We start from the raw sequence: 23,192 nt of genomic DNA, 5'->3' as shown, positions 1-23,192 counted from the left end.
AGCATACTATCATCTCAAAAACATTGCAAGAATTAGATGTTTTGTTTCCAGTCAAGACTTGGAGAAACTGGTTCATGCCTTTATCACCAGCAGGTGGATTATTGTAATGGTCTCCTTCCAAAGAAGACCATTAGACAGCTGCAGCTCATCCAGAACGCTGCTGCCAGGATTCTGACTAGAACCAGAAAATTTGAGCATATTACACCAGTCCTCAGGTCCTTACACTGGCTTCCAGTTACATTTAGGATTGATTTTAAAGTACTTCTACTCGTTTATAAATCTCTAAATGGCCTAGGACCTAAATACATTGGAGATATGCTCACTGAATATAAACCTAACAGACCACTCAGATCATTAGGATCGAGTCAGTTAGAAATAACAAGGGTTCACACAAAACAAGGGGAGTCTGCTTTTAGCTATTATGCCGTCCGCAGTTGGAACCAGCTTCCAGAAGAGATCAGATGTGCTAAAACATTAGCCACTTTTAAATCCAGACTCAAAACTCATCTGTTTAGCTGTGCATTTGTTGAATGAGCGCTGTGCTACGTCCGAACTGATTGCATTATGTATAATCACTTTCTATTCTTAAATGTTTTAAATTATTTTAAAATCAATTTTTAAATCACTTTGTTTTTATTGTTGTAATTTTTATTATTTTTAATAATGACTATTTCACTTCCTTTTATGTAAAGCACTTTGAATTACCATTGTGTATGAAATGTGCTATATAAATAAACTTGCCTTGCCATATGAAACAATCAATCAATAATGTCTGATTCTTGTATCATTATTATGCCAGCAGCTTTTGTGAGCTCGTAAATATTGAGAAATGACAAGGAATATATTCTAACATTTTTATAAACACAGCAATGACATAGGCAGGCCTATAGGCTGAGCCAAACTAACACAAACTCACGATTGGTCCTATCAGCATCCAACAGTAGGCTATTTACATTACCAGTAATGCTAAATCCCAAGTAAATTAAGTTCTAACCAATAAATACTAAATTACAACAAGCATTTAAATAACGGTGCAGAAAACAATATCCACAATTACAACAGGTGGTTTTTCACGTTCAAGAGAAACATATACTTACACTGCGGAGAGAGAGAAAATATTCATTGTGTTTACTGTATTTAAATCACAATGTATCTAATGCCATAGTGCAGAATAGTAAAGGAAACACGAATTATGATGGCGCGTGTTACTTTGAGGACACAGTCCATTGTATTCAATGTTGGCCGCGCCTTTAAAGAAACAGCTTAATATTAATTCACAGTGTGCTTAAGGTACTCGACTTTTAAAGAGTAATCTTTGAGCAAATATTTACTTTACTTTACACACCCGGAAAAATACCATACTTGCATCCTGGTCACGAACAAAGGATTCCTACTACGGCGAAGCCTTGCCTCATGTATATTCATGACGTAACGGGAAGATTGCTCAATCGATCAAACTGATTGGCTAAAGGTTGAAATGGGCGCCAATGCTGCTGGCGAATCAACGAATCTCAAATATTAATACATTACGCGATTGGATGCGCCGGGTAGGTTAACGTCGACGTCAGTGCAGCGTAATTAATATTCATGAGCTAAACCTTGGTCGTGGTAGGATTGGTAATTTGGCGTCGTGTTCACCTGCGCCACAGGTGCGCGGTGGACAGATCCGAGTGAGATGGGTAATTCAGACTCCAAACTGCACTTCAGAAAAGCGGTGATACAACTTACTACCAAAACACAGGTCAGGTTTATTTTATTTGACATGTGTGACTTTTGTATAGAGTTAAAAATGTTCCAAAGCGCTGTTAAAGTGTAACAGATGGAGTACTGTCGCATGATGTAGGCTAGAATGTCTGATGATATTAAACTTTATACACTCGCTCGGACATTTAAGCTTTCCTTATATAAAATGTTAGGTTTTTAATCATCATTTGAAGGCAGAGCATTCGGATATAAAGCCTAGAGAAATCAAAAACTTGATATATAACCTGACAGCTGTGTGCAGTCACGCGTATGCATTTGGCATTTTCTCGTTTCTTATTGAGTTTTACGGGTGAGCTGACCCGCTTTAATGTTTTCTCAGTAAAAACGTCTGTTTATGAAGGATTTAAATGAACTATTATTCTGTCAACACACTTTCCTGTAACAAAGAAGGATAAAAATAAAGGGAAAATGTTAGAAAACTAAGCATTTAGGATCATTAACATCTTTTACATTTTTGACAAATAATGAATGTAATGGAAAAAAAAGATACAGGGGAAGATGTCTATAGACCGAAGATGTCACTAGGCTTCAGTCTCAATGCATTTATTCTGAAAAGTTTTTTATTTTATTTTTTTTTTACTTTTAAAAAACGGTCCCTTGTGTGATTTTTGTAGCCCGTAGAGGCCTCTGAGGATGTGTTCTGGGACCAGTTCTGGACTGACGTCAACTTGACGGCGCAGGATATTTTTGCTCTGGTTCCTGCTGCTGAGATCCGTGCTGTGAGAGAGGAGTCTCCGTCCAATCTGGCAACCCTCTGTTACAAGGTACAGTCTGTGTCCCATAATAGAGGTTAATAATGAGAAAAAAGTAATTATGTGATCTCAACATGGTGGCCATCATGAGAGGGGACCACTGATATATAAAATAAAATGTTTTGTAGACCAATAATATGAATTTTGCTTGAACGTTCATGCCTTTAGGTCTGTTTTGACTCAAATGAGATGCATAAAAATTACTGAAAAAAATGCATAGCCTATTATTAGTAGAGGAACCACATTTTTTTAAATGGACTGTCAAAACACACATAATTTATTTGTTTTTTGTTTTTTGTTTTTGTTTTTTAAATATTTAAAAATGTAGTTTGATACCCTTTTTGACCCAGGCTTTACACATGATGTTATGCATAATTCTCATGTTTTGTTTTGCTTTGTTTTGGGGTTTTTATCTATTAGTTAGATTAGTCTCAAATGCATTTGTAAAATATATTCAGGCTCATTCTGACTGAATTTTGTTGATAAACATGAATATGTATGAATATTGAACTACCTTTGCAGCATGAAAAATCGTTTTCATATAAAAAAGTGAAAGTTTATGTATATAAAATGAATTTGTTTTTCATGCAAATATTCCAGAGTAATATTTATGGTGTTTTTATGTTGTTATCTTTTTAAAAAATTACTATTTTTGAGCAGTCTTGAGTAATATGTTCAAAGGAATGTAATTAAATCAATTGATTTGTCTAAAGTACTAATCATTTCTTAAGCTTTAAAACATTGCACACTTTGAAAGTGTTTGTGTGTTTTGTTTTGCAGGCAGTAGAAAGGCTCGTGTTGAACGCTGACTCAGGCTGTGTGTGTGAGAGAGACAGACAGGCCGTGCTTAGCTGCACTTGTCTGTTGACTCGGATTCTGCCGTATATCTTCGAGGATCCAGACTGGCGTGGATTCTTCTGGTCCACCGTGCCAAAAGTGGGCAAGTCTGTGGTGAGGAAAATTTCAGAATTGCTTTCAGAGTGGGTAACTCTCCAAATGGTTGAATATGCACTAAAATGTGCCATTTCCACACACTCCCACAATATCACTGGCGAACATGAGCTGTGCAAGCAGGATTTAAGAAGATACACAGAAAAGCTTTGCCTAGCTTGAACTTTTGTTTAAAACATGAGCTGCGTGTGTGGGAGAGCTTGTTCTGCGGTGCATTTTTACGGTCTCCTGTTACCAGCATAAACACTGCTCTGATTGTGTCTGTCTCAAAGAACGACAGCATATTAAATATCCTGTGATTTGAAGAGAGCAGAATGAGTGTATTGATGATGTGATTGTGTGCGTGAAACTCTTTAGAAAGCCAATAGCCCCTCAAACACTTGTCAGATGAGCTTGAAGTCTTGAAGTTTGCACTGTTAAAAAAAAAAAGGAATGTACTGCTTTTGTGATTAAAAACATGATTTCTTTGTAGAATGACACATTTAATTGGTGTGTGTTGATGTAGGATGAAGGCGATGACGAGAGCACGCGGCCGTTGGCGGAGTCTCTCCTCACAGCTATTTCTGATCTGCTTTTCTGTCCAGACTTCACTGTCGAGAGCCACAGCAGGACCAGTGCGGTAACCCTCTCTCTCTATCTCGAGTCTTCCTAGTCTGCCAGACCGACCTTTTGACTAATTAAATAAGATCCACATTACTTACTCTGCCCGAGAAACACCTGCTTAGGCAGAAAGCGACCATCAGAATGACGTAGACGTGAGCAGCAATAGTTCACGTTTTAAAATGTCATCTAGAAGTGGGTTTGTCTGAAATTGAACAAAATGGTTGCTCATTCAAATAAAGGCACAGAAATCCCTTATGTTTGCACAGACAACACGAAGAAATTTGCAGAAAATGTGTTTTACATTTACATTTTATGCATTCGGCAGATTTGCTTTTATCCAAAGCAACTTGCACTGCATTTAGGGTAAAGATTTTATCCGTATGTTTGTTTCCTGCATGATTTCAGAACTTTTTTGGAATGTTAAATATGTACTTGAAGTACCCCTAAAATTTTAAGTTAATATTTCTATAATTTGACAACATATTTGCCTAAATAACTTGAATTTAAAAAAAAATACAAATATATATATATCTAATTCTTTGCTTTTCATAATTTCTTTCATGATTTTCCAGGGGTTTGTGAACACCAGTTTGAGAACCCTAAGCAGGAACACAATTTCTGTACATGTGAATAAATAAATAAATAAATACAGTTTAATTTATAGACATAAGTTATGTATGTGTTCAGGATGGCTCCTCTGATATCCAGTCCATCGACAGCTGCGAGTTCATCTGGGAAGCTGGCGTTGGATTTGCTCAGACTCCGCCTCTCAATCACACCCATGACTCCAACAGGTCAGAGATCTGTCCACTTCATACTGCCCTGTCTTTACAATACTTATATGTGACCCTGAACCACAAAACCAGTCATAAGGGTAAATTTTTCGAAATTAAGATTTATACATGATCTGAAAGCCGAATAAATAAGCTTTCCATTGATGTATGGTTTGTTAGGATCGGACAATATTTGTCTGAGATACAACTATTTGAAAATCTGGAATCTGAGGGTGCAAAAAATCTAAATATTGAGAAAATCACCTTTAAAGTTGTTCAAATGAAGTCCTTAGCAATGCATATTACTGATCAATAATTAAGTTTTGATATATTTACAGTAGGAAATTTACAAAATATCTTCATGGAACATGATCTTTACTTAATGTCCTAATGATTGTTGGCATAAAAGAAAATAATAATCGATAATTTTGACCCATACAATGTATTTTTGGCTATTGTTTCAAATATACCCCAGCAACTTAAGAACTTGTCCTCCAGGGTCACATATGTACGTATTATACACGCTTAGTACTTAATATAATATATACTTATTATATATAGTTTGCATGTGACCACATTACATTTGTATTATGAATCTAATCCATTCTGAAGTGTACATGACAACTGTGAAGGACCACCTACTCATCTGTCAATCAACCATTGCTCTGAAAGTTGAACCCAAATTTTTATTTTTTATTTTTTATTGCATTGGGAAAAATAACTGTTTTTGAAATTTAGAAAAGCACATCAACTACCGTTTAAAAGTTTGGGGTCAAAAGAAGACTTTTATGCACAACAAATCTGAATTTATTTGGTCAGAAATACAGTAAAAACAGTAATATTGTAAAATATTACAATTCAAATAAACCGTTTTCTATTTTAAATTGTAATTTATTCCTGTGATCAAAACTGAATTTTCAGCATACAGCATTTCTCCAGTCTTCAGTGATGCATGATTCTTCAGAAATCATTCTAATATGCTGATTTGCTGCTCAAGAAGCATTTTTGATTGTTATCAGTGTTTAAAATGGTTGTGCTGCTTCATACTTTTGTGGAAACAGTGATGGATTCTTTGGTGAATAGAAAGTTCAAAAGAACAGCATTTTTCTGAAATAGAAATCTTTTCTAACTTTTTATAAATGTCTTTGCTCTCATTTTTGATCGGTTTATTGCATCTTTGATTTTTAAAAGTACTAAGTATTATTTCTTAATGTCTTTCAATCTCTTTCTCTCACTCTCAGGGCAGAGTTGTTGAAGCTGTTATTGACATGTTTCTCTGAAGAAATGTACCAGTCTCCATCTGACACGCACACACTCAACCCCTGGGTCTCGTTCTTTTGCTCTAGAGAAAACAGGTAACCTCATATACACTCATTTGTTGTCATTCATTGGTTATGCAGCAATTAAAGTTTGCTCTCTCTCTCTCTCTGTCAGACATGCCCTGCCGCTCTTCACCTCTCTTCTTAACGTGGTATGTGCGTATGATCCTATCGGGTACGGTCTCCCATACAATCACCTGATGTTCTCTGACCAGCGGGGGGTGCTAGCAGAGCTGGCGCTGCAGACACTGATCGTTTCATTGGAGCAAGAGCTCATCGATAACTCAAACACCAGCCCAAACCTGAACACCAATACTGATATCTGCTCTGCTGATTACAACAAGAACACAACTGCTGAAGGATGCCAGGTAACAGGACTTGCAGATGTGTTCAGATTAGCATCCCAGCTAAGAAAAATATATTCTAAGAATGTTTTTCTTACATTAATGTATGAAAACATCATTTCTGAATGTTCCATGAACATCAAAAGAACTGAACATTTTAAATGTTTTGGTAACGTTTCCATTAAGCTATGAAAACTTTTCTAAATGTTGTCTAAAAATTAAAAATTTTCCATTAATGTATGAAAATATTTCTAAATGTCAAAAAAAATTTAAAAACGGAATGTTTTAAGTGTCATTTGAACATTAACCTTATGTTTCCATTATGTTATGAAAATACTGTTTCTGAAATTTTTTTGTTAAAAAAACTGAACATTTTAAAATGTTATTTGGATGTTTTGCTAACATTTCCCATAGGTTATTTCCGAATGTTCTTTAAACATTCAAAACATCCATTTTTATGTCTTATTGTTACATAAACATTAAGGGAACATTCCCTTTTATCATTTTGCAAACATTGTTACTTTTAAATGTTCTCTGAACATCCTTGAACAATATTAACGTTTAAAAACATTAGACAAGCATCCTAAACTAAAATGTTTTCAATACAGTATCACGTTTGCAACGTGATGACATCCAAAAATTAATGTTTTTAACTTTTGCTTAAATGGCATCCAACATCTTGTGTAAAAAGACAGCATAATTTTAGTTCATTTGAAACCGGAACAAAGCATGTCTTTGATTCCCAAGAATGTTGTCTAAGCAGTGCACTAGGTCTGGTCAGAGAGCCTGTGTTCAGTATTGTGATAGTTCAGTATTTCAAACGCTCAGCTTGAGTATCAGATTTTTCCTCATGATATGTTTCAGGCAATGAGAGGCGAAAACCTGTTTGTAAGCTACCTGTCTCGAATTCATAGAGAAGAGGTGAGACACACAAACACTTCACAACCATCCCAAATCAACTGCAACAGCTTCTACCTTACACGTGTAATAGAATATTAAACACTGCAAATGATCAGTAACCTCACATATTATCTTTCATAATAATACTTATATTTTTCTAAATGCATGTATTTTTTGCACATAGGATTTTCACTTTATCTTGCGAGGAATTGGCCGGCTGCTCAATAACCCCCTGCTGCAGACATACCTGCCCCATTCCTGCAAGAAAATCCAGTTTCATCAGGAGCTGCTGGTGCTTTTCTGGAAACTCTGCGACCTCAACAAGGTGCCACCTTGTGTTGTGTTGTTGTGTTGTTTTATTTTTATATAAAACTATGTATTTAAAATGTATGTTTTTATATAAAACTTTTTTTTTTTCATTTACTAGTTTGTTTATTGGTCAAAAAAAAAAACTGTGAACACTGATGTTTCTTCATCTCTGAATTTCAGAAGTTCCTGTTCTATGTGTTGAAGAGCAGCGACGTGCTGGATATTCTGGTACCAATTCTATACTATCTCAGTGATGCTCGTGCCAATCAGTGTGAGTATCTGAAGCATTCAGTGTTACACACACAAAAGAAATTCACCCATATATTTTAACCTATATATTTTACTGTACTTTAAGAGACATTTTTTTGTTAATTTGTCACATTTTCCTGTACCTTTCTCATCTTAATTCAGTTTATTGCCTATTTCTAATGGTGTTTTATTATTATGAACTGTGGATGTGATAATAGCCATGTGTGTTAGGGTGTATATGCATCTGTTTGCAGCACGTGTCGGTCTGGTGCATATCGGCGTGTTCATCTTGTTGCTGTTAAGTGGAGAGAGGAATTTTGGGGTGCGTCTAAATAAACCATACAGTGTGCGTGTGCCAATGGATATTTCGGTGTTCGCTGGGACTCATGCTGACCTGCTGATAGTGGTGAGATGAACACAGATACGTTCATGTGACTTTCTCACATCATATTGGAGATGTAGATTTTAAAAGCCAAAAACAAAATTTAATAAAAGTGCAGTAAAAGTAGTCCATATGACTTGTGTGCAATATTGCATGTCTTTTTGTAAAGAACAGACCCAAAATTTTATTTATGTTTTCTAAAGCTCTCCAATCTCACTCACATGCATGCATGCTTAATGCACATTTGCATTTATGCATTTGGCAGATGCTTTTATCCAAAGCAACTTACTTTGCATTTTTTCAGTTCATGCATTCCCGGAAATATAAGCTAATAAGATTTGCATGAGCATTAAAATGCAAAAGTTATTTTTGACTGACAGGTTTTCCATAAAATCATCACCAGTGGACATCAGCGACTGCAGCCCCTGTATGACTGTCTGCTCACTATTATAGTCAACGGTAAGCAAGGTTAAAAAGTACATACATTTTGAGAGATTGTTTTCACTTCCTGATGAATCATTGCTGTTGTGTTTTCAGTATCTCCTTACCTGAAAAGTCTGTCTATGGTAGCAGCCAACAAACTACTACACCTGCTGGAAGTTTTCTCAAGCCCGTGGTTCCTGTTCTGCTCACCTGTTAACCATCACCTGGTTTTCTTTTTGCTTGAAGTTTTTAACAACATCATTCAGTACCAGTTCGATGGTAAGTTGCTCTTGAAGCTTCATCACTGCTGTAAATACAGTCGCCACAGTCGTGCTGGCAGTTCTTCATTTAAATGACTAATAAAATATGAAGCAGCAAAAGTCTGTTTATTTGAATGCAAATCATTTTTTGATTTTGGCGAACCTTGGTATACAATCCTACAAATTTGGTCATTGCAACTCAGTTGTTTATTGTAATTTTTATAAGCATTTGTTATTCACCTGTCTCTTAAAATCAGGTAACTTTAACCTGGTGTACAGCATCATTCGCAAACGCAACCTCTTTCACCAGCTGGCTAACCTGCCTACAGACGTCAACTCAATCCAGAAAGCCTTGCAGAAGAAAAGCAGGAGCAACAGCACCCATAATGCCGTCTTCATGGAGACCAACAACCCATACAACACTGCCTGTAGTGAAGGGCCGTATAAAACCTCACCGGTTCAAACAGGCACTCTGAACGCAAGCTTGAAGGCCATGCCACGTACGTAACCCACTTCATCATACACGGTTGCACTATTCCAGTAATTGTCTCATCCACATTTTTATGCAAATTTTGAGATGTCATAAAAAAGCTGGGTGGAAATGATGTATCCAGTGCATAAAATCATCAAATGTGCATTTAAAAAAAACATGTGCAGAAACTACAGTGAAAACACATTTACTGAATAAATATGCAATATTCTGATTTTTAATTTGCAACTTTGAATACAAACAAATTGTTGCTGTATTGGTAAGTTAACAGCCAATTTGTTGGTTTACTAAAATTCTGTAAATGTTTTTATTTAGAGATGTTTAACTGATCTATTTTTTTTTTATTCTTGTGAATAACTTTTGTTATTCACCTTGTTCTCGCCATAAAAGTGGCCTTGCCGCTGATGTTAAAAAAAAATGTAAATTGATGGTTTATGTTGTAGGCATTGACAAACTAACAGAAACATCGCAGGTTTCTGAGGACGGAACGACGCTGTCACTGCAGCAGAGTGACTCGACCCACAGCCAATCAGATGACAGCTCTGAGACACAAGTCAGAGACACTGAGCCGACCGCAGGTGAAGATGACAAGGTACAGCAGCACTGATGACCCTGACATTTAATCTATGTTACTTTGTTTTGTTCATATCAACAAAATGTTTTTCTTTTTAATTCCTTAGAAGTCTGAAAAAGAGGATTGTGATGAAAGTCCGAAACGTGTGTCGTCTTCATCGGACTGGGCTCCTACTCCAGACTGGGTCAGTCATAAAACCCTTAAATTATAAACCAAAGCTTGTGAGGACCTCATATATATACTGCAATATTTCTGATAAATTTTTCAGAAAAAAAAAAAAAAAGCCAAATGAGTTTCCCTCTCATTCGTTCTGATCACATCTAACCTCTGCATGCTCCCTTTCAGGTCCTCTCCTGGAAGAGTAAACTTCCTCTGCAGACTATAATGAGACTCTTGCAGGTGCTGGTGCCTCAGGTGGAGAAAATCTGCATAGACAAGTGAGACACACACATACAACATCATTCACACACTCAAAGAGTTTATCAGTAACATTTTACATAAACGTACCATTGGTTAACATTAGTTTCATTAACTGTGTTAATTAACACAAACACAGACTAATAATACTTCTAAAGAATTTATTAATCTTAGTTGATGCTAATGTCACCATTTACAAATACAATATTATTTAATGAACCTTGGGTAACAATTAATCATTAGTAAACAAAAACAATGTTAACAGATTAATAAATACTGTAACATTGTTACAGTAGTTAATGTTTTTTTTTTTTTCATTAAATATCCTGCATTATTAGAAAACATGCAACATTGTGTCATGTTGATTTGAACAGGTTTCGGGTTAACAGGTTTTAATTTAATTTAGTGAATTTTTAGTGTGGTTTTGAACCCTAAAGCATGTGTATTACACTGTACAGTTTGACATGACTGAGTGAGGATGCTCTTGTTGTGCTTGTAGAGGTTTGACGGACGAGTCTGAGATCCTGAAGTTTCTGCAGCATGGGACTCTGGTGGGTTTGCTGCCGGTTCCTCATCCCATCCTCATCCGCAAGTACCAGGCCAATGAGGGCACGGCTCTGTGGTTCCGCACATACATGTGGGGCATCATCTACTTACGGTGAGTCCTCCGCTCTGTCTCTCTCTATGGGATAATTTGGGAGCTACACTCAAAATTACACTCGGCGTAGAAAGTCACACAAATGAATTGTATTATACCTTTTATTAGGACTTGATCAATGTGATGTTTTGTATGTATTTATGTGTTGAAATATGTTAAAACATGATAAAAGTTGCTTTTTTTTCTTGTTTTAGTAACGTGGATCCTCCTGTTTGGTACGACACTGATGTCAAGTTGTTTGAGATCCAGAGAATTTAATGACACCAAGAGAGCCAACTCAACAAAACTGACTCGATTTCTCCAAACTGACACATTCACAAAGATTTAATCCAAATTTACACTTTCTTTCTAAAAAGTAATTCAGTGAAATCTAAGGTTTAGTTTTTCTGACCTTCTTTTTTGTTGTAAATATATAAATGAGTGAATTTAAACTGCCCTGTGAAATACTTGTTATTTCTGATACATTATGCTTCATTTTCTTCTGAGTCGATCCATGAGGATGGACACATGACCCTCAGGTCTCTGACCTCGTGAGCAGTGAGAGGAGTGTGTGTTTATATTGTTTTTTTGTTGGTTTTTACTGAAATAGTGTTCTGTGTGAATGAACTCTGTATATAAACTGATGCAAAAACTGAATCCTATAAAAGCTGGAAATGCTGCATGTATAGAAATACTATAAAAACTGTTGAATGCCATTTGGACTACTTTTTTGTAAGCAAAACAATGACAATATATGTCAGAAATCTGTTAAAATCAACATGAAATGCTGCATAATCTCTGAATAGGCAATATTTGGTGTATATGAATAAAACAGGATATTTAATTAGGAAAATGCAGGATGAGGCCATTTAATGCATTGATTGAATGATAAAAAGTGTTCCTAGTTATGCTTGCACTTAGAAGAGAGAGGACTTGGAGAAATAAGTGATTTGCAATGTCATCCTCAAATTATAACAACTGTAACATTTTGATCAAAGTTAATGAAGTTGAAATAACATGCACTTTCAATAGGTCTTTATTAGAAGTGAGAATGACAAGTCCAGGCTTTGACCAACAGCAAGACCGCATATTTGATCAGATGTGCTAGGATGAGGTTATGCTGAGGTCACAGCAGGGCTTGGCTCTGTTTAGACTGGATTAGTTTAATGTTTGTTGTGTATTAAGTTTCTCAGCTGCAGGGAGGAGAATAATAGAAGTTTAAAGGCCGGATGAAAATATAAAACCAGACTATATATATATATTTATATTGATTTTATTGAATAAATAAAGGAGGTACCTATTTTCAACACTTGCAACATTATAACTAGGCTATTTACATTGTTTATTTAGTCATTTTGTTTGTTTTTATCTAAATATAATTGCCATTAGGGGCAAAATCATTACATCATGCCCTGCTTTAATATTTATCATTCTGGTAATGTACTTGAAGTAATAGAGTGTGATTTTACCTGAATGTGTCACCGAGTTCTCATCTGTCAGGTGTGCGCTGACCGAAAGTGGGCGTGACCATTCAGGACTCCTCCCATAGCAACCGCGTGAGCGTGCCTGCAGTCCCTAGAGTGGAGACGCCAGAAGCTCACGTGAAATCTCGCTGACACAACACGCCAAATGAGCGTCCGTGAGCCGGGATAGAGGGGTCAGTCGCCGCCGCCGCCATGGAGATATATCCATCTATTGATGTCGCCATGAACGACAAATACCACCGGGCGGCTCGAGACGGTCACCTGCACCTGCTGAAAGACGCGACGCGCAAAGATCTGAACGCGCCGGATGAGGATGGAATGACGCCGACGCTCTGGGCCGCGCACCACGGCAACCTGGATGCGCTCAGACTGCTGGTGGCACGAGGGTGAGTGATGCGTCAATTATTCATGAGGAATATATATATATATATATATATATATATATATATATATATATATATATATATATATATATATATATATATATATATATATATATATATATATTAAATAATTATTCATGCATTCATTTTCTAAACCATTTTAGTTCATAATACAAATTTCCAGACCACAAATGATGTATGTAAATAATAATAGTTTTTTCTCTTTAAATTTTGGTAATATTTGACCGTGGACCACAAAACCAATTTTTTGAAACTGAAATTTATACATAATCTGAAACCTGAATAAATAAGCTTTACATCACTGATGTATGGTTTGTTAGGATAGGACAATATTTGGCCGAGATACAAATGTGAAAATCTAAGGGTGCAAAAAAATCAAAATATTGAGAAAATCACCTTTAAAGTTGTCCAGATGAAGTTCTTAGCAATGCATATTACTAAGCAAAAAATTTGATATATTTACACTAGGAAATTTACAAAATATGTTCCTGGAACATGATCTTTACTTAATATCCTAATGATTTTTGGCATAAAAGAAAAATAGATCATTCTGACCCTTACAATGTATTGTTGGCTATTGCTACAAATATACCTGGGCTACTTATGACTGCTTTTGTGCTCCAGGGTCACACATTTGCTGACTTATGACATATTTGCTCAAGTCAAATTCTAGAAGACAGTGTTACTGAGATTCTAGCAATCTAGTATAGTAACATCTGTAAAGCTTGTGTTGGGTCAGACTGACTCCACCAAAAACACAGTGTGTAAATGTACAGTATTTTATTTTGCTGACAGTGTACCATCTGAAAACCTTAGCATGAGAAAATTTCTTTCATTCATTCTTTTTTAATGCCTGGGGTCTCTGAGACCCTCAACATTGCAGTATTTTTCAGACAAGATTTTTGATACATATATTGCACACACTGATATGTACTTCAGTCTGTAAAACACCTTTTCTATTTGGCTCTACTTGAAGCACATCATTCTAAGAGTTTATATATTTTCAAAATAATTAATATAACATACAACGCTCTCAGATGTTTTGGCATATGCAGTTTCATTAACAGGATGGCAGTTCTGTGTTCTCCTGTATCAGATCACATCTGCACTGAGACAATTTAGCCCTCCACCCAGCCGCTCTCACTGATGGATATCTGGACTGTTTTATTTGCATATTTACTGTCCTAGGCTAATTAAAATAAAGGTCACCCGGGAGAACAATGCAATTTACTCTTGAGTGTCACTACTGTTATTACTGCTTAAAAGTTCTAGGTCTATATTCAATTATAAATTATGAACTCTGTATGCAGAAGAGTTGCAGATAAAAGCATGCTGTAATAATCTGTTATGTCGCGGATATCTGAAGCATTCAGCTCAATCTAAAGAAAATTGTCTTTTTTTTCACACATTCATGTTGTTCCAAAATCATATGCTGTTGTTTTGATTTTACATATAGAACAAGCTGCATCAAGATCCTTCTGTGTTCCATTGAAAATATCATCTTGTGGGTTTGAAACATGATGGAAAGTGAATAATGGCACAGTTTTCTGTTCTTTTTTAGAACTGGCTTGAGGAGAGAGCAGTAGTCTTGTATTGTTTGTCAAGTCATTAGGTAATCAGATCTAAATAACCTGGCTCTTATCTCAAGACCAGGTTAATAACAGAAGCTAATTGTTCTGCTCTGTGAACACCCTCGCTGTTTTCTAATTAGTGTTCTGCATCAGTCCCTCCAGATCTCTGACTGAAGCAGATCTGTTACTGAAAACACGTTCACAAAGAGAGACGACTGCGGTTTGAGCCATAATAATTCAGCATTTCACAAAGTGTGTGTTTAGGACGGAGGATCACCTTGATTTTTACAGTCTGAGCGTTTATGTCACGATTAATCTCATGGAATTGACTGAATGTTTTTGCCTTTCCATATATTTTCACATCATTCTATGGAACAGATTTTTACTTTGGTAAACTTTTCTTTTTTCCATCCTATTTCTGAGTAAAACAAAACATTCAGCAAGAAAAATGTATGGCAGGTGCCTGACTTTATCCATCAGGGGTTGATTATGAATTATGGATTATGATAAATGGGCATCAGATCAGGTGGTTGGAGGAGAGGTATGTAGTGCCATCCAAAAATGAAAATTATTCAGTAGCAAGGGTTTTTTTGTTTTGTTTTCATTTTGAAAAAAGAGCTGAGTAATACACTTTTTTTTTTTTTTTTTTTTTTTTTGTAGCTGAGAGCAAAATCACTTAGCTTTTCACTAGGAACAATCAATAATGCGATTGACAACACAGACTTTGCATCACAGATTTAAGCATTATGGCCCCAACATGTCTAGAGTACAGATGCTAAACACTGTGCTACATTTCTAAGGAGCAGTGAGTCTTAATGCTCAGAGTCTTTAAAGACATTTCAGGGCCGCATGCACGTTCATGGAGGGGAATTTTACACATGGCCAGACAGAGAGAAAGATGTTAATGTTCACAGCTTAAGGTCAACATAATGAATTAGGGCTATTCCTTTTCCGCCTGCCTGTTTCCTTGGCTGTTGGCATTTTGCTAACTTGAATGTCAGCACCATTATACACCTCAGGATTTCACGTTTTGCTTTCTGTAGTATTTTAATCTTGTTACCCTGCATGGTCCCATAAAACCTCAGGTCGTTTCTGCTGGTCTTTGCTAAAGGGTGATTGCCATTTATACCTCAGCAACTCTTATGAGGGCAGACAGCTTATTAAATATACAGAGGATATATACAGCATGTTTTAAATGCATTTGTCTTAACTAAAGTCTGCTGCACTTCAGTTTGTTGACAGGCCATTGCAAGCATACATGATCTTGACACCATGATTACTGGTTAACATGCTCTCCATGTGATACTAACATACAATAAACAGGGTTTTGTACTAAATTATCAACATTGTGCCTAATGAATGAAGCACAAACAGAATGAATTGTATGTAAAGTACGGTAATGAATACTGCAGGTCTCTTTCAATGCAGATGATGAATGCATTACATGGTGCACAGTTTTTAATGACTCTGAGAGGTGAGCCACAAAGGCAGTGTGCTGTGCGTAGTGTGTGTGGGTGTGTGTACATGTGTGTTACAGTGGGTAAGTGGAGCTCCAAAGCATCATGTTACATATTCAGATCAACACCTTGCCACACAACAGAACATGAACGCATGCACTCATGCACCGACACGCACATGTGCACATACACATGTATTCACACACCCTATATTTTCACTAGGGATTGATTAGTGTATTGGCTTGGCCAATTAATCAGACAATATTTGGCCATTTTGAGAGCATCGGCAGATAACCACTTTGCATAAATATTTTGTAAACATCTCATTTCTCATTATTAATTTGTATTATATATTGGCCATCAGCCACCCTGCTTTCTAAATATCATTACTGGTATCAGTCACTGACAAACCCATATCCATCAACCACAAATTTTGACCATGTAACTATGTAAACAATAGAATTAGATGTAACTGATCTGCTGTTGTTTTGTTGGTCCACAGAGGAGATCCAGATAAATGTGATATTTGGGGAAACACACCTCTTCACCTGGCAGCAGCTAATGGCCATCTCAACTGTCTGTCCTTTCTGGTGTCATTTGGCGCCAATGTGTGGTGCTTGGACAATGACTACCACACGCCACTGGATATGGCAGCCTCTAGGAGCCACATGGACTGTGTGCGATATCTGGACTCTATCGCCGCCAAGCAGATCACCATCAACCCCAAACTGGTGAGCAAACTGAAGGACCGTGCATTCCGTAACGCAGAGAAACGCATTAAGAACTGTGAAAAGCTTCAGCGCAAGCATCACGAACGCATGGAGAAGCATTTCTTGAGAGAGAGTGCTGCAATGGACACGTCGGATACGATGAGTTACAGCAGTTTCAGCAGCACCCTGAGTCGAAGGATCCCCCAGTTCAACACCCTCGACTCCAACATGACATACTCGCAGGTACTGTGCCTGAACAACACATGGGTACTAAAAAGGCATAGAACTGGTCAAACTCATCATAAAAAACTGTGCTTCTTGGACTAGGTCAATATAGACAAGCAAGTTATAAAGCTCTGTTTCAAAACCTATTCCTAGAGGGCCTCCAGTCTTAATTAAACACACTTGAAACCAGCTAATCAAGTTCTTCAGGATCACTAGAAACTTCTAGGCAAGTGTGTTTGGGCAGGTTGGAGGACATTGGCCCTCCAGGAATAAGAGAGTAGCATGTTACCAATAAGACTGTAGCCTAGTTCACAGTCTGCATTTTCAATTTATCCCAAAGGTGTTCATTGGGGTTCGAGGTAGGTGTTTTTTTGTATTGACCTTTGTGCACTTGGGCGTCGTCATGGTGCAATGGAAAAGTGTAGTAAAAATGATTGCCTATGGTGATTGCATGACTTGACCTTATGCTCATTAGTAAAAAGTGTAGCTAAAATATGCAAATCCTGTTATTTTTGAAGAGGGTATCCATAAACTTGAACTCTGTTAAACACTTGGCAGATTGTAGCAGTTGCTGGTTCAGTTCCCACATGATTTATCACCATTATTCTCTTGTGCAAAGCCTGGGACATTGCTTTAGATAAAGCATTTGCTAAATAAAGACTTGCTTCCTTATTAGAGTAGCATAATGCTTCTGTAGACAACAGTGCATGCTAGTTCACTAAAAGTAGTCAGTCTTCAAATAGGCTGCCTAAATGTGTGTGAGGCAAAGTTTATTTACAGTGTGAAGTATTACAAAGAATATGAACATTATGAACTTCTCTTTACAGGCAACGCTTCAGTCCACAACAAGAGGCCGGACCAAGATTCAGCGGCGTCTTGAGAAGAAAAAGCAAGGGGACGGAACATTCAAGATTTCCGAAGACGGGCGAAGGAGCGTTCGCTCGCTCTCTGGTCTTCAGCTGGGCAATGACGTCATGTTCTTGAAGCAGGGAACGTACATCGACCGACGTCAGCAGTCCAGCCCTCGCCTCAACATCCGCAACATGTTTTCTGGTAAACAGGACATCAGGCAAGACGATGATGATGATGATGAGGTAGACACTGTTTCACGGGCACTCAGTGATCCGGGTCTGTATGACGCTGCATACTCAGAAATAAGTACAGACTCGGGTAGAGACTCTTTGTTCAACCGCCCAGGACTCGGTACTATGGTATTCCGTCGGAATTATGTGACTGATGGGCTGCTCCGAATGGGACGGAATGACGGGAGTGTGGCTGGGAGTGAACCAGTGGGACAGGTCCCAAATGTCCGCTTACGGGGGAGATTGCCACTCCGATCACCTAGTCTTGATGAAGTCAGCATTGGCAGTTCATTGAGTCTCCAAGAGAAGAACTTGCAGGTACAAACAAGAATCGCCAGATACCAGACAAATTCCTCTTGTTTCATAACGTGCTATCTTCATCTGATTAGTTCTAACTTAATGCTCCTGGAGGGCTACCTTCTTAAGGTCTTCAGTTCTAACCCTGCACCAACATGCCTGACTCATGTTTTCAAGTAATGCAGAAGACCTTGATTAGACCATTCTGGTGTGTTTGATTCGGGTTGTGGCTACACTCTCTAGGATGGCCCTCCAGGAGAAGGGTTGGCAACCCCTGAACTAGATTCTTACTATTGGCAGTCTTGAACTTGCAGCACATAAAGTATAGGCAACTCTGGTCCCGGAGGATTACTGTCCAGCTGAGTTTAGGTTCATCCCCAGTCTAACCAAAAATTCTTCAGGATTACTAGAAATGTATATGCAAGTGTGTGATTTGGGATAGAGCTGAACTCTGCAGGACAGTGGTGTTTCTCCAGGACTGTAGTTGCCCATCCCCGCACTACACTGCTTTACATTTAAATGGCTGCTTAGCATTCACTTGAGCATTTTGCAGCATGCTTTCAGAGTTCCTCTGAAACCCTCCACCTTCCCCATATCCACCTGTACAGATCTGCTACGGGATATTTTAAATGCTATTTGTGCATCAGCAGTATGTCTTAAATATTCACAGCACCATATCGCTGTATGCATTGGCAGTAGCAAGTTCCTGTACTTGCTTGCAGCATCAGCAATCTACAGCTACTACAGTAACCAACAGCAGCAGTGTAGCAGATCTATTCTGCCAAGACCAAATACATTAACATTGTCATGTCCGTTACCATGCTAAAATCTTCAGAGAGTTGTCATGATAGAAATGTGCAAATCTGAATCAGTCAGTGTCAATCTGTTGATCTAATCAGTTTGAGAAGACACTGCATCTACATCTGGAAGAGGGCTTTATGATAATTATGATTATTGTTCTTATTGTGTCGGCATCCTGTAGGATTTGCCATGGGAGGAAGGAGACCTGGGTTTGGAGGAGGAGGATGACGAGATTCAGCCATCTTCGGCTCCTTTAGAAGTGTTCCTGGCATCTCAGGGTCTGAGTGACTTCCTCTCCATCTTCCATCGAGAGCAGATGGACCTGGATGCATTGCTGTTGTGCTCTGAGCAGGACCTCATTAGCATCCACATTCCACTCGGACCTCGAAAAAAACTACTTGAAGCATGCAGCAGACGCAACAATGTTCTGGAGGAAGCTGATGGCATGCAGGACACTATGCTGTAGAGTGTGTATGTCTGTCCAAAATCTAGTGTACATTCTTGTTGCCTACATAAGCAGTTGTTTTAAATTAGCATCCTAGTTGAACTGTATCTTCTTAAGTGTCTACATAGGCAGCAACTCAACACGCCACAAAAATAGCGCTTCTCATGCAAAGTGCATGGGAGATTTGACATGGACAAGTCTCCCATGCATTTATCTATATTAGACGAGACTTCCAGTATTTCTCTCACCTTGACTACCGTCTTGGATGTGTTTGTTTACTTTGAGCTTGTTGCATTCTAAGATTGCTTTCTCTGTAAAGATTTAGCCAAAACAATGTATTTGCTACAAGACAATTATGCTGCCTACTGTTTAAAGCCACATAGCCACATCTACAAAGCTTCAATTGACCTGGTTTACTAAATGTTCATCCCCAGTCTTAAGGTACGTTCACATTATCCAAATTTCAGCTACATTTTATAGGCAAGTTATGTTTTTGTTATTCCTAAGAGAAAAAGTTGGAACACTATTCACTAGTTTTTACACTATTCACAAATAACTAGTTGCTTATTAGCATGCATATTCTTAGTGTATTGGCTGTTTATTAGTACTTATATAGCACATACTAATGCATGAATATATTCTAAATCCCTTAACCCTACCCAATACCTAAGCATAACTACCTTACTACCAACAATTAACAGCAAATTAGGAATTTATTGAGGGAAAACACTTAGTTAATAGTGAATATGTGTTCCCTAATCTACCATACAGTAACTTGCTTTTCCTGTGGAATGACTTTGCTTTTCTGTTGCCGGTCGATTGAATAATGTTAATCATAGCCAAATAGCTTAATTAAACACTCATTAATTTTGACTCCACTCTGGAATGCAACACTCAACACTCTTTTAACCCTGTCTGATCAATACCAGATTGACAAAATCAAGTCCCACCCTACTTGTTTTCCTAATTAAGTATCCTGTTTCACTTTGAAATGCATGGCACTGTGGAAGAACGGGATTCACAGACAGTGCAATTCACATTTTTTAAATGCTTCCTATACCTGCATCTGGAGCAGAGCCATTGTGTGTGTCTGTGCATGAGTGAGTGATATGCCTGCCTCCTTGTGGCTTGGAGGAAAACTACAGCTCTTCTATGGCACATCTCACTTGCTAGCCAGCAAAACTGCTCACAAATAAGTTCTACTTGGAAAATGACGTCTATGCTGATGGTTGCTGTTTTGAATGCACGTGCAGTTTAAAATTCACACAAACCTTTAATCTGACCTGCTATTTACCATCATGAGGTTCATCAAAGATATTGTGGTTCCTGATACACTCTGTGAATTATTGCCTTGCATACTGATGCAGTATTTTAGGGCTAAAATAGAGTAATTTGCAGTAATATTTAGCATTTTCAACTTTAACAATTCAGAACAAGAAACAAAGCCTTTGTTGTTACATGATATTACATGATGCATCTTGATTTTGACCTATATTTGCTAGTGGAGCAAAAACCTATATATCAGCGCTTTAGTGTCCCAGATTGCTCTAATTCACTTTCTTTCTTTTTTTTTGTACCATGGTGGAGAAATAACATGGTAAATAAATCCACAATTTCTATGACTGTAATTTCATGCATTTAAATAGAATAATTTAGATCAAAAAGTCTGTAAGATCATACATTGAGGTCAGATGTGTCCAAAATTGGCTCATCGCTTACTGCATGTGCAAGCATTGTATATTTTTTTGTGTTTAGTTGTACATATGAAGCTTTGGACAGCATCAATGTCCAGCCAAAAGACTTTTCAGTTATATAAAAAGTTATGTAGGTGATTTAGAGTTTTCATCTTCTGAATTCTGATGGTTATAATGATTGTATGCCCTACTAACTGACTCCAGCTAAGAGGTGGCTTGAGTTTGGGTGTGTGAAATAACTTCAGTTTTATTGATGTATGTTATTGATCAACCGCAGTCAAAGCTTCTCGCTCGGTGGGTGAGGTGTTTGTTCTGGAACCGTGTTCCTCTGCTATCTGCTCATTTATGGGTGTGTGCGGCAGGTTTTAGAGACTGACATGCTGAAAGCTGATATAACTCTTGTTACTTTATCTGTCTATCCATCACACTCCATCTCCACACAATTCAGCTACACACGGCTAGCCCTTCCTACATGTACGGTATACATGACAGTATGTGTGTTCAGTACCTGTCTGGATACAAGTTTATTTGCTTCTGTGTCTTTCACTGGCTCTTAGCTCAGATTGGTCCTCATTCCTTCTCAAATTTCTGTGTAAATGTTTTGTAAAACCATTCTTGCGTAAGTCATTGTCATGTATGACATTTTAGAAACTAAAACTTTTCTTATGCAAGTTGTAGGAAAATATTTTAAATACAAACATTTCTGTGTAAATCATTCATAAATCCACTGCTAATTATTCATAAGAAATTTGTTCTGCTTATGTTACTTTTGTTTTGTATTATGTTTCATGAAGCACAGGGTTTTTGTGCTCCATTCTGTGCTCTTTCCTCTCCTCTTTTGTAGTCTTGCATGAAACTCTAAATATTGTCTTTATATTTTACGAATGTCCCTGATTATGTCAGGTCATATTTTCATACCCTAAAGAAAACTATTAGATTTTTAAAAATGTATGTTTACTTTTGATTTTAGGGTAAAATATGACCCAAGACTCATTTTCAGTGTAGCCAAATGCCAATGTTTTCAGTGACAAATTGTGAATAGTTGTTTTAAAATGTTGATTTAATAAACTAGTCATTATTACTGACCAGTATTTGATGTTTATTTTAAATAGTCTACATTCTATGTACTGTATGGTAATGTCCTTTTTTTTTTTTTTTTTTTTTTTTAAAGATACAGAATGAATACATGGGTGAGTTAGTAGATGAGAGAGAGAGTAAATAATATTCTATAGCTGTAGGAAGTGTGTGTGTGTGTGTTTGTGTGTGTGTGTGTGTGTGTGTGTGTGTGTGTGTGAGAGAGAGTTTTACTGTGTACAGACACCACATGGGACCTGCACTGTGGACCAAAGGTATCATTGTGGGAACAAGAAAGAGGAGAACTTGCAGATTTTTGAGTAAATAACTTTTATATAAATGGTTGCATGATTTTGTTTTGATATTTTTGTCGGTTTGTTTTACATAAAAATTGCAAAATGCATGTCATATTGTATGTTAAACCTTTGCATGATTTATATAAATAACAGTACAGTTTTTAGATGTTTGTAAAATAATTTTTTCTGCTGAATTTCTGTGCAAGTAAAAAATGTAACATTTTAGTGATTTTGAAATTCATTCTGTAGCTGTGTGTGTGTGGTGTCCTGGTAAACCCTATATGTTATGTGGACAAAATATCCCCAAAATGATGGTAATATCCGAAATCCTTGTCCTTGAGGGGACATTTTTTGTGGGGAAACAAGTTTATAAATCACACAAAATTAAGTTTTTTGAAAATCTAAAGAAAGTTTCCTGTGAGGGGGTAGGTGTAGGGCGATAGAATATACGGTTTGTACAGTATAAAAACCATTACGCCTATGGAGAGTCCCCATGAAACGTGTG

General features: G+C 37.2%; 2 protein-coding genes across 2 annotated transcripts; both read left to right on the top strand.

Moving 5' to 3' along the window:
- The first annotated feature begins 1,581 nt into the window (after positions 1–1,581).
- hid1b (HID1 domain containing b) lies at positions 1,582–11,863 on the top strand. The gene is made up of 19 exons (XM_058793360.1): positions 1,582–1,741; positions 2,379–2,528; positions 3,297–3,467; positions 3,973–4,086; positions 4,758–4,864; positions 6,085–6,198; positions 6,278–6,530; positions 7,371–7,427; positions 7,591–7,731; positions 7,896–7,986; positions 8,219–8,370; positions 8,727–8,805; positions 8,884–9,048; positions 9,287–9,529; positions 9,963–10,111; positions 10,200–10,277; positions 10,439–10,530; positions 11,010–11,168; positions 11,363–11,863. Exons 1-19 carry the CDS (start codon positions 1,676–1,678, stop codon positions 11,424–11,426), a joined length of 2,445 nt encoding a protein of 814 aa, XP_058649343.1. The 5' UTR covers positions 1,582–1,675; the 3' UTR covers positions 11,427–11,863.
- Positions 11,864–12,630: 767 nt separating this feature from the next.
- ush1gb (Usher syndrome 1Gb (autosomal recessive)) lies at positions 12,631–22,393 on the top strand. Its single transcript, XM_058793378.1, has 4 exons — positions 12,631–13,017; positions 16,566–17,016; positions 17,826–18,398; positions 19,360–22,393. The coding sequence occupies exons 1-4, from the start codon at positions 12,824–12,826 to the stop codon at positions 19,642–19,644; spliced, it is 1,503 nt and encodes a 500-aa protein (XP_058649361.1). The 5' UTR covers positions 12,631–12,823; the 3' UTR covers positions 19,645–22,393.
- The last annotated feature ends 799 nt before the right edge of the window (positions 22,394–23,192 follow it).

The sequence above is a fragment of the Onychostoma macrolepis genome, chromosome 12 (genome assembly GCF_012432095.1).
Source record: "Onychostoma macrolepis isolate SWU-2019 chromosome 12, ASM1243209v1, whole genome shotgun sequence".
Taxonomy (NCBI): Eukaryota; Metazoa; Chordata; class Actinopteri; order Cypriniformes; family Cyprinidae; genus Onychostoma; species Onychostoma macrolepis.
Note: the sequence above shows the minus strand (reverse complement) of the source record. Positions and strands in the feature narration are given on the sequence as shown.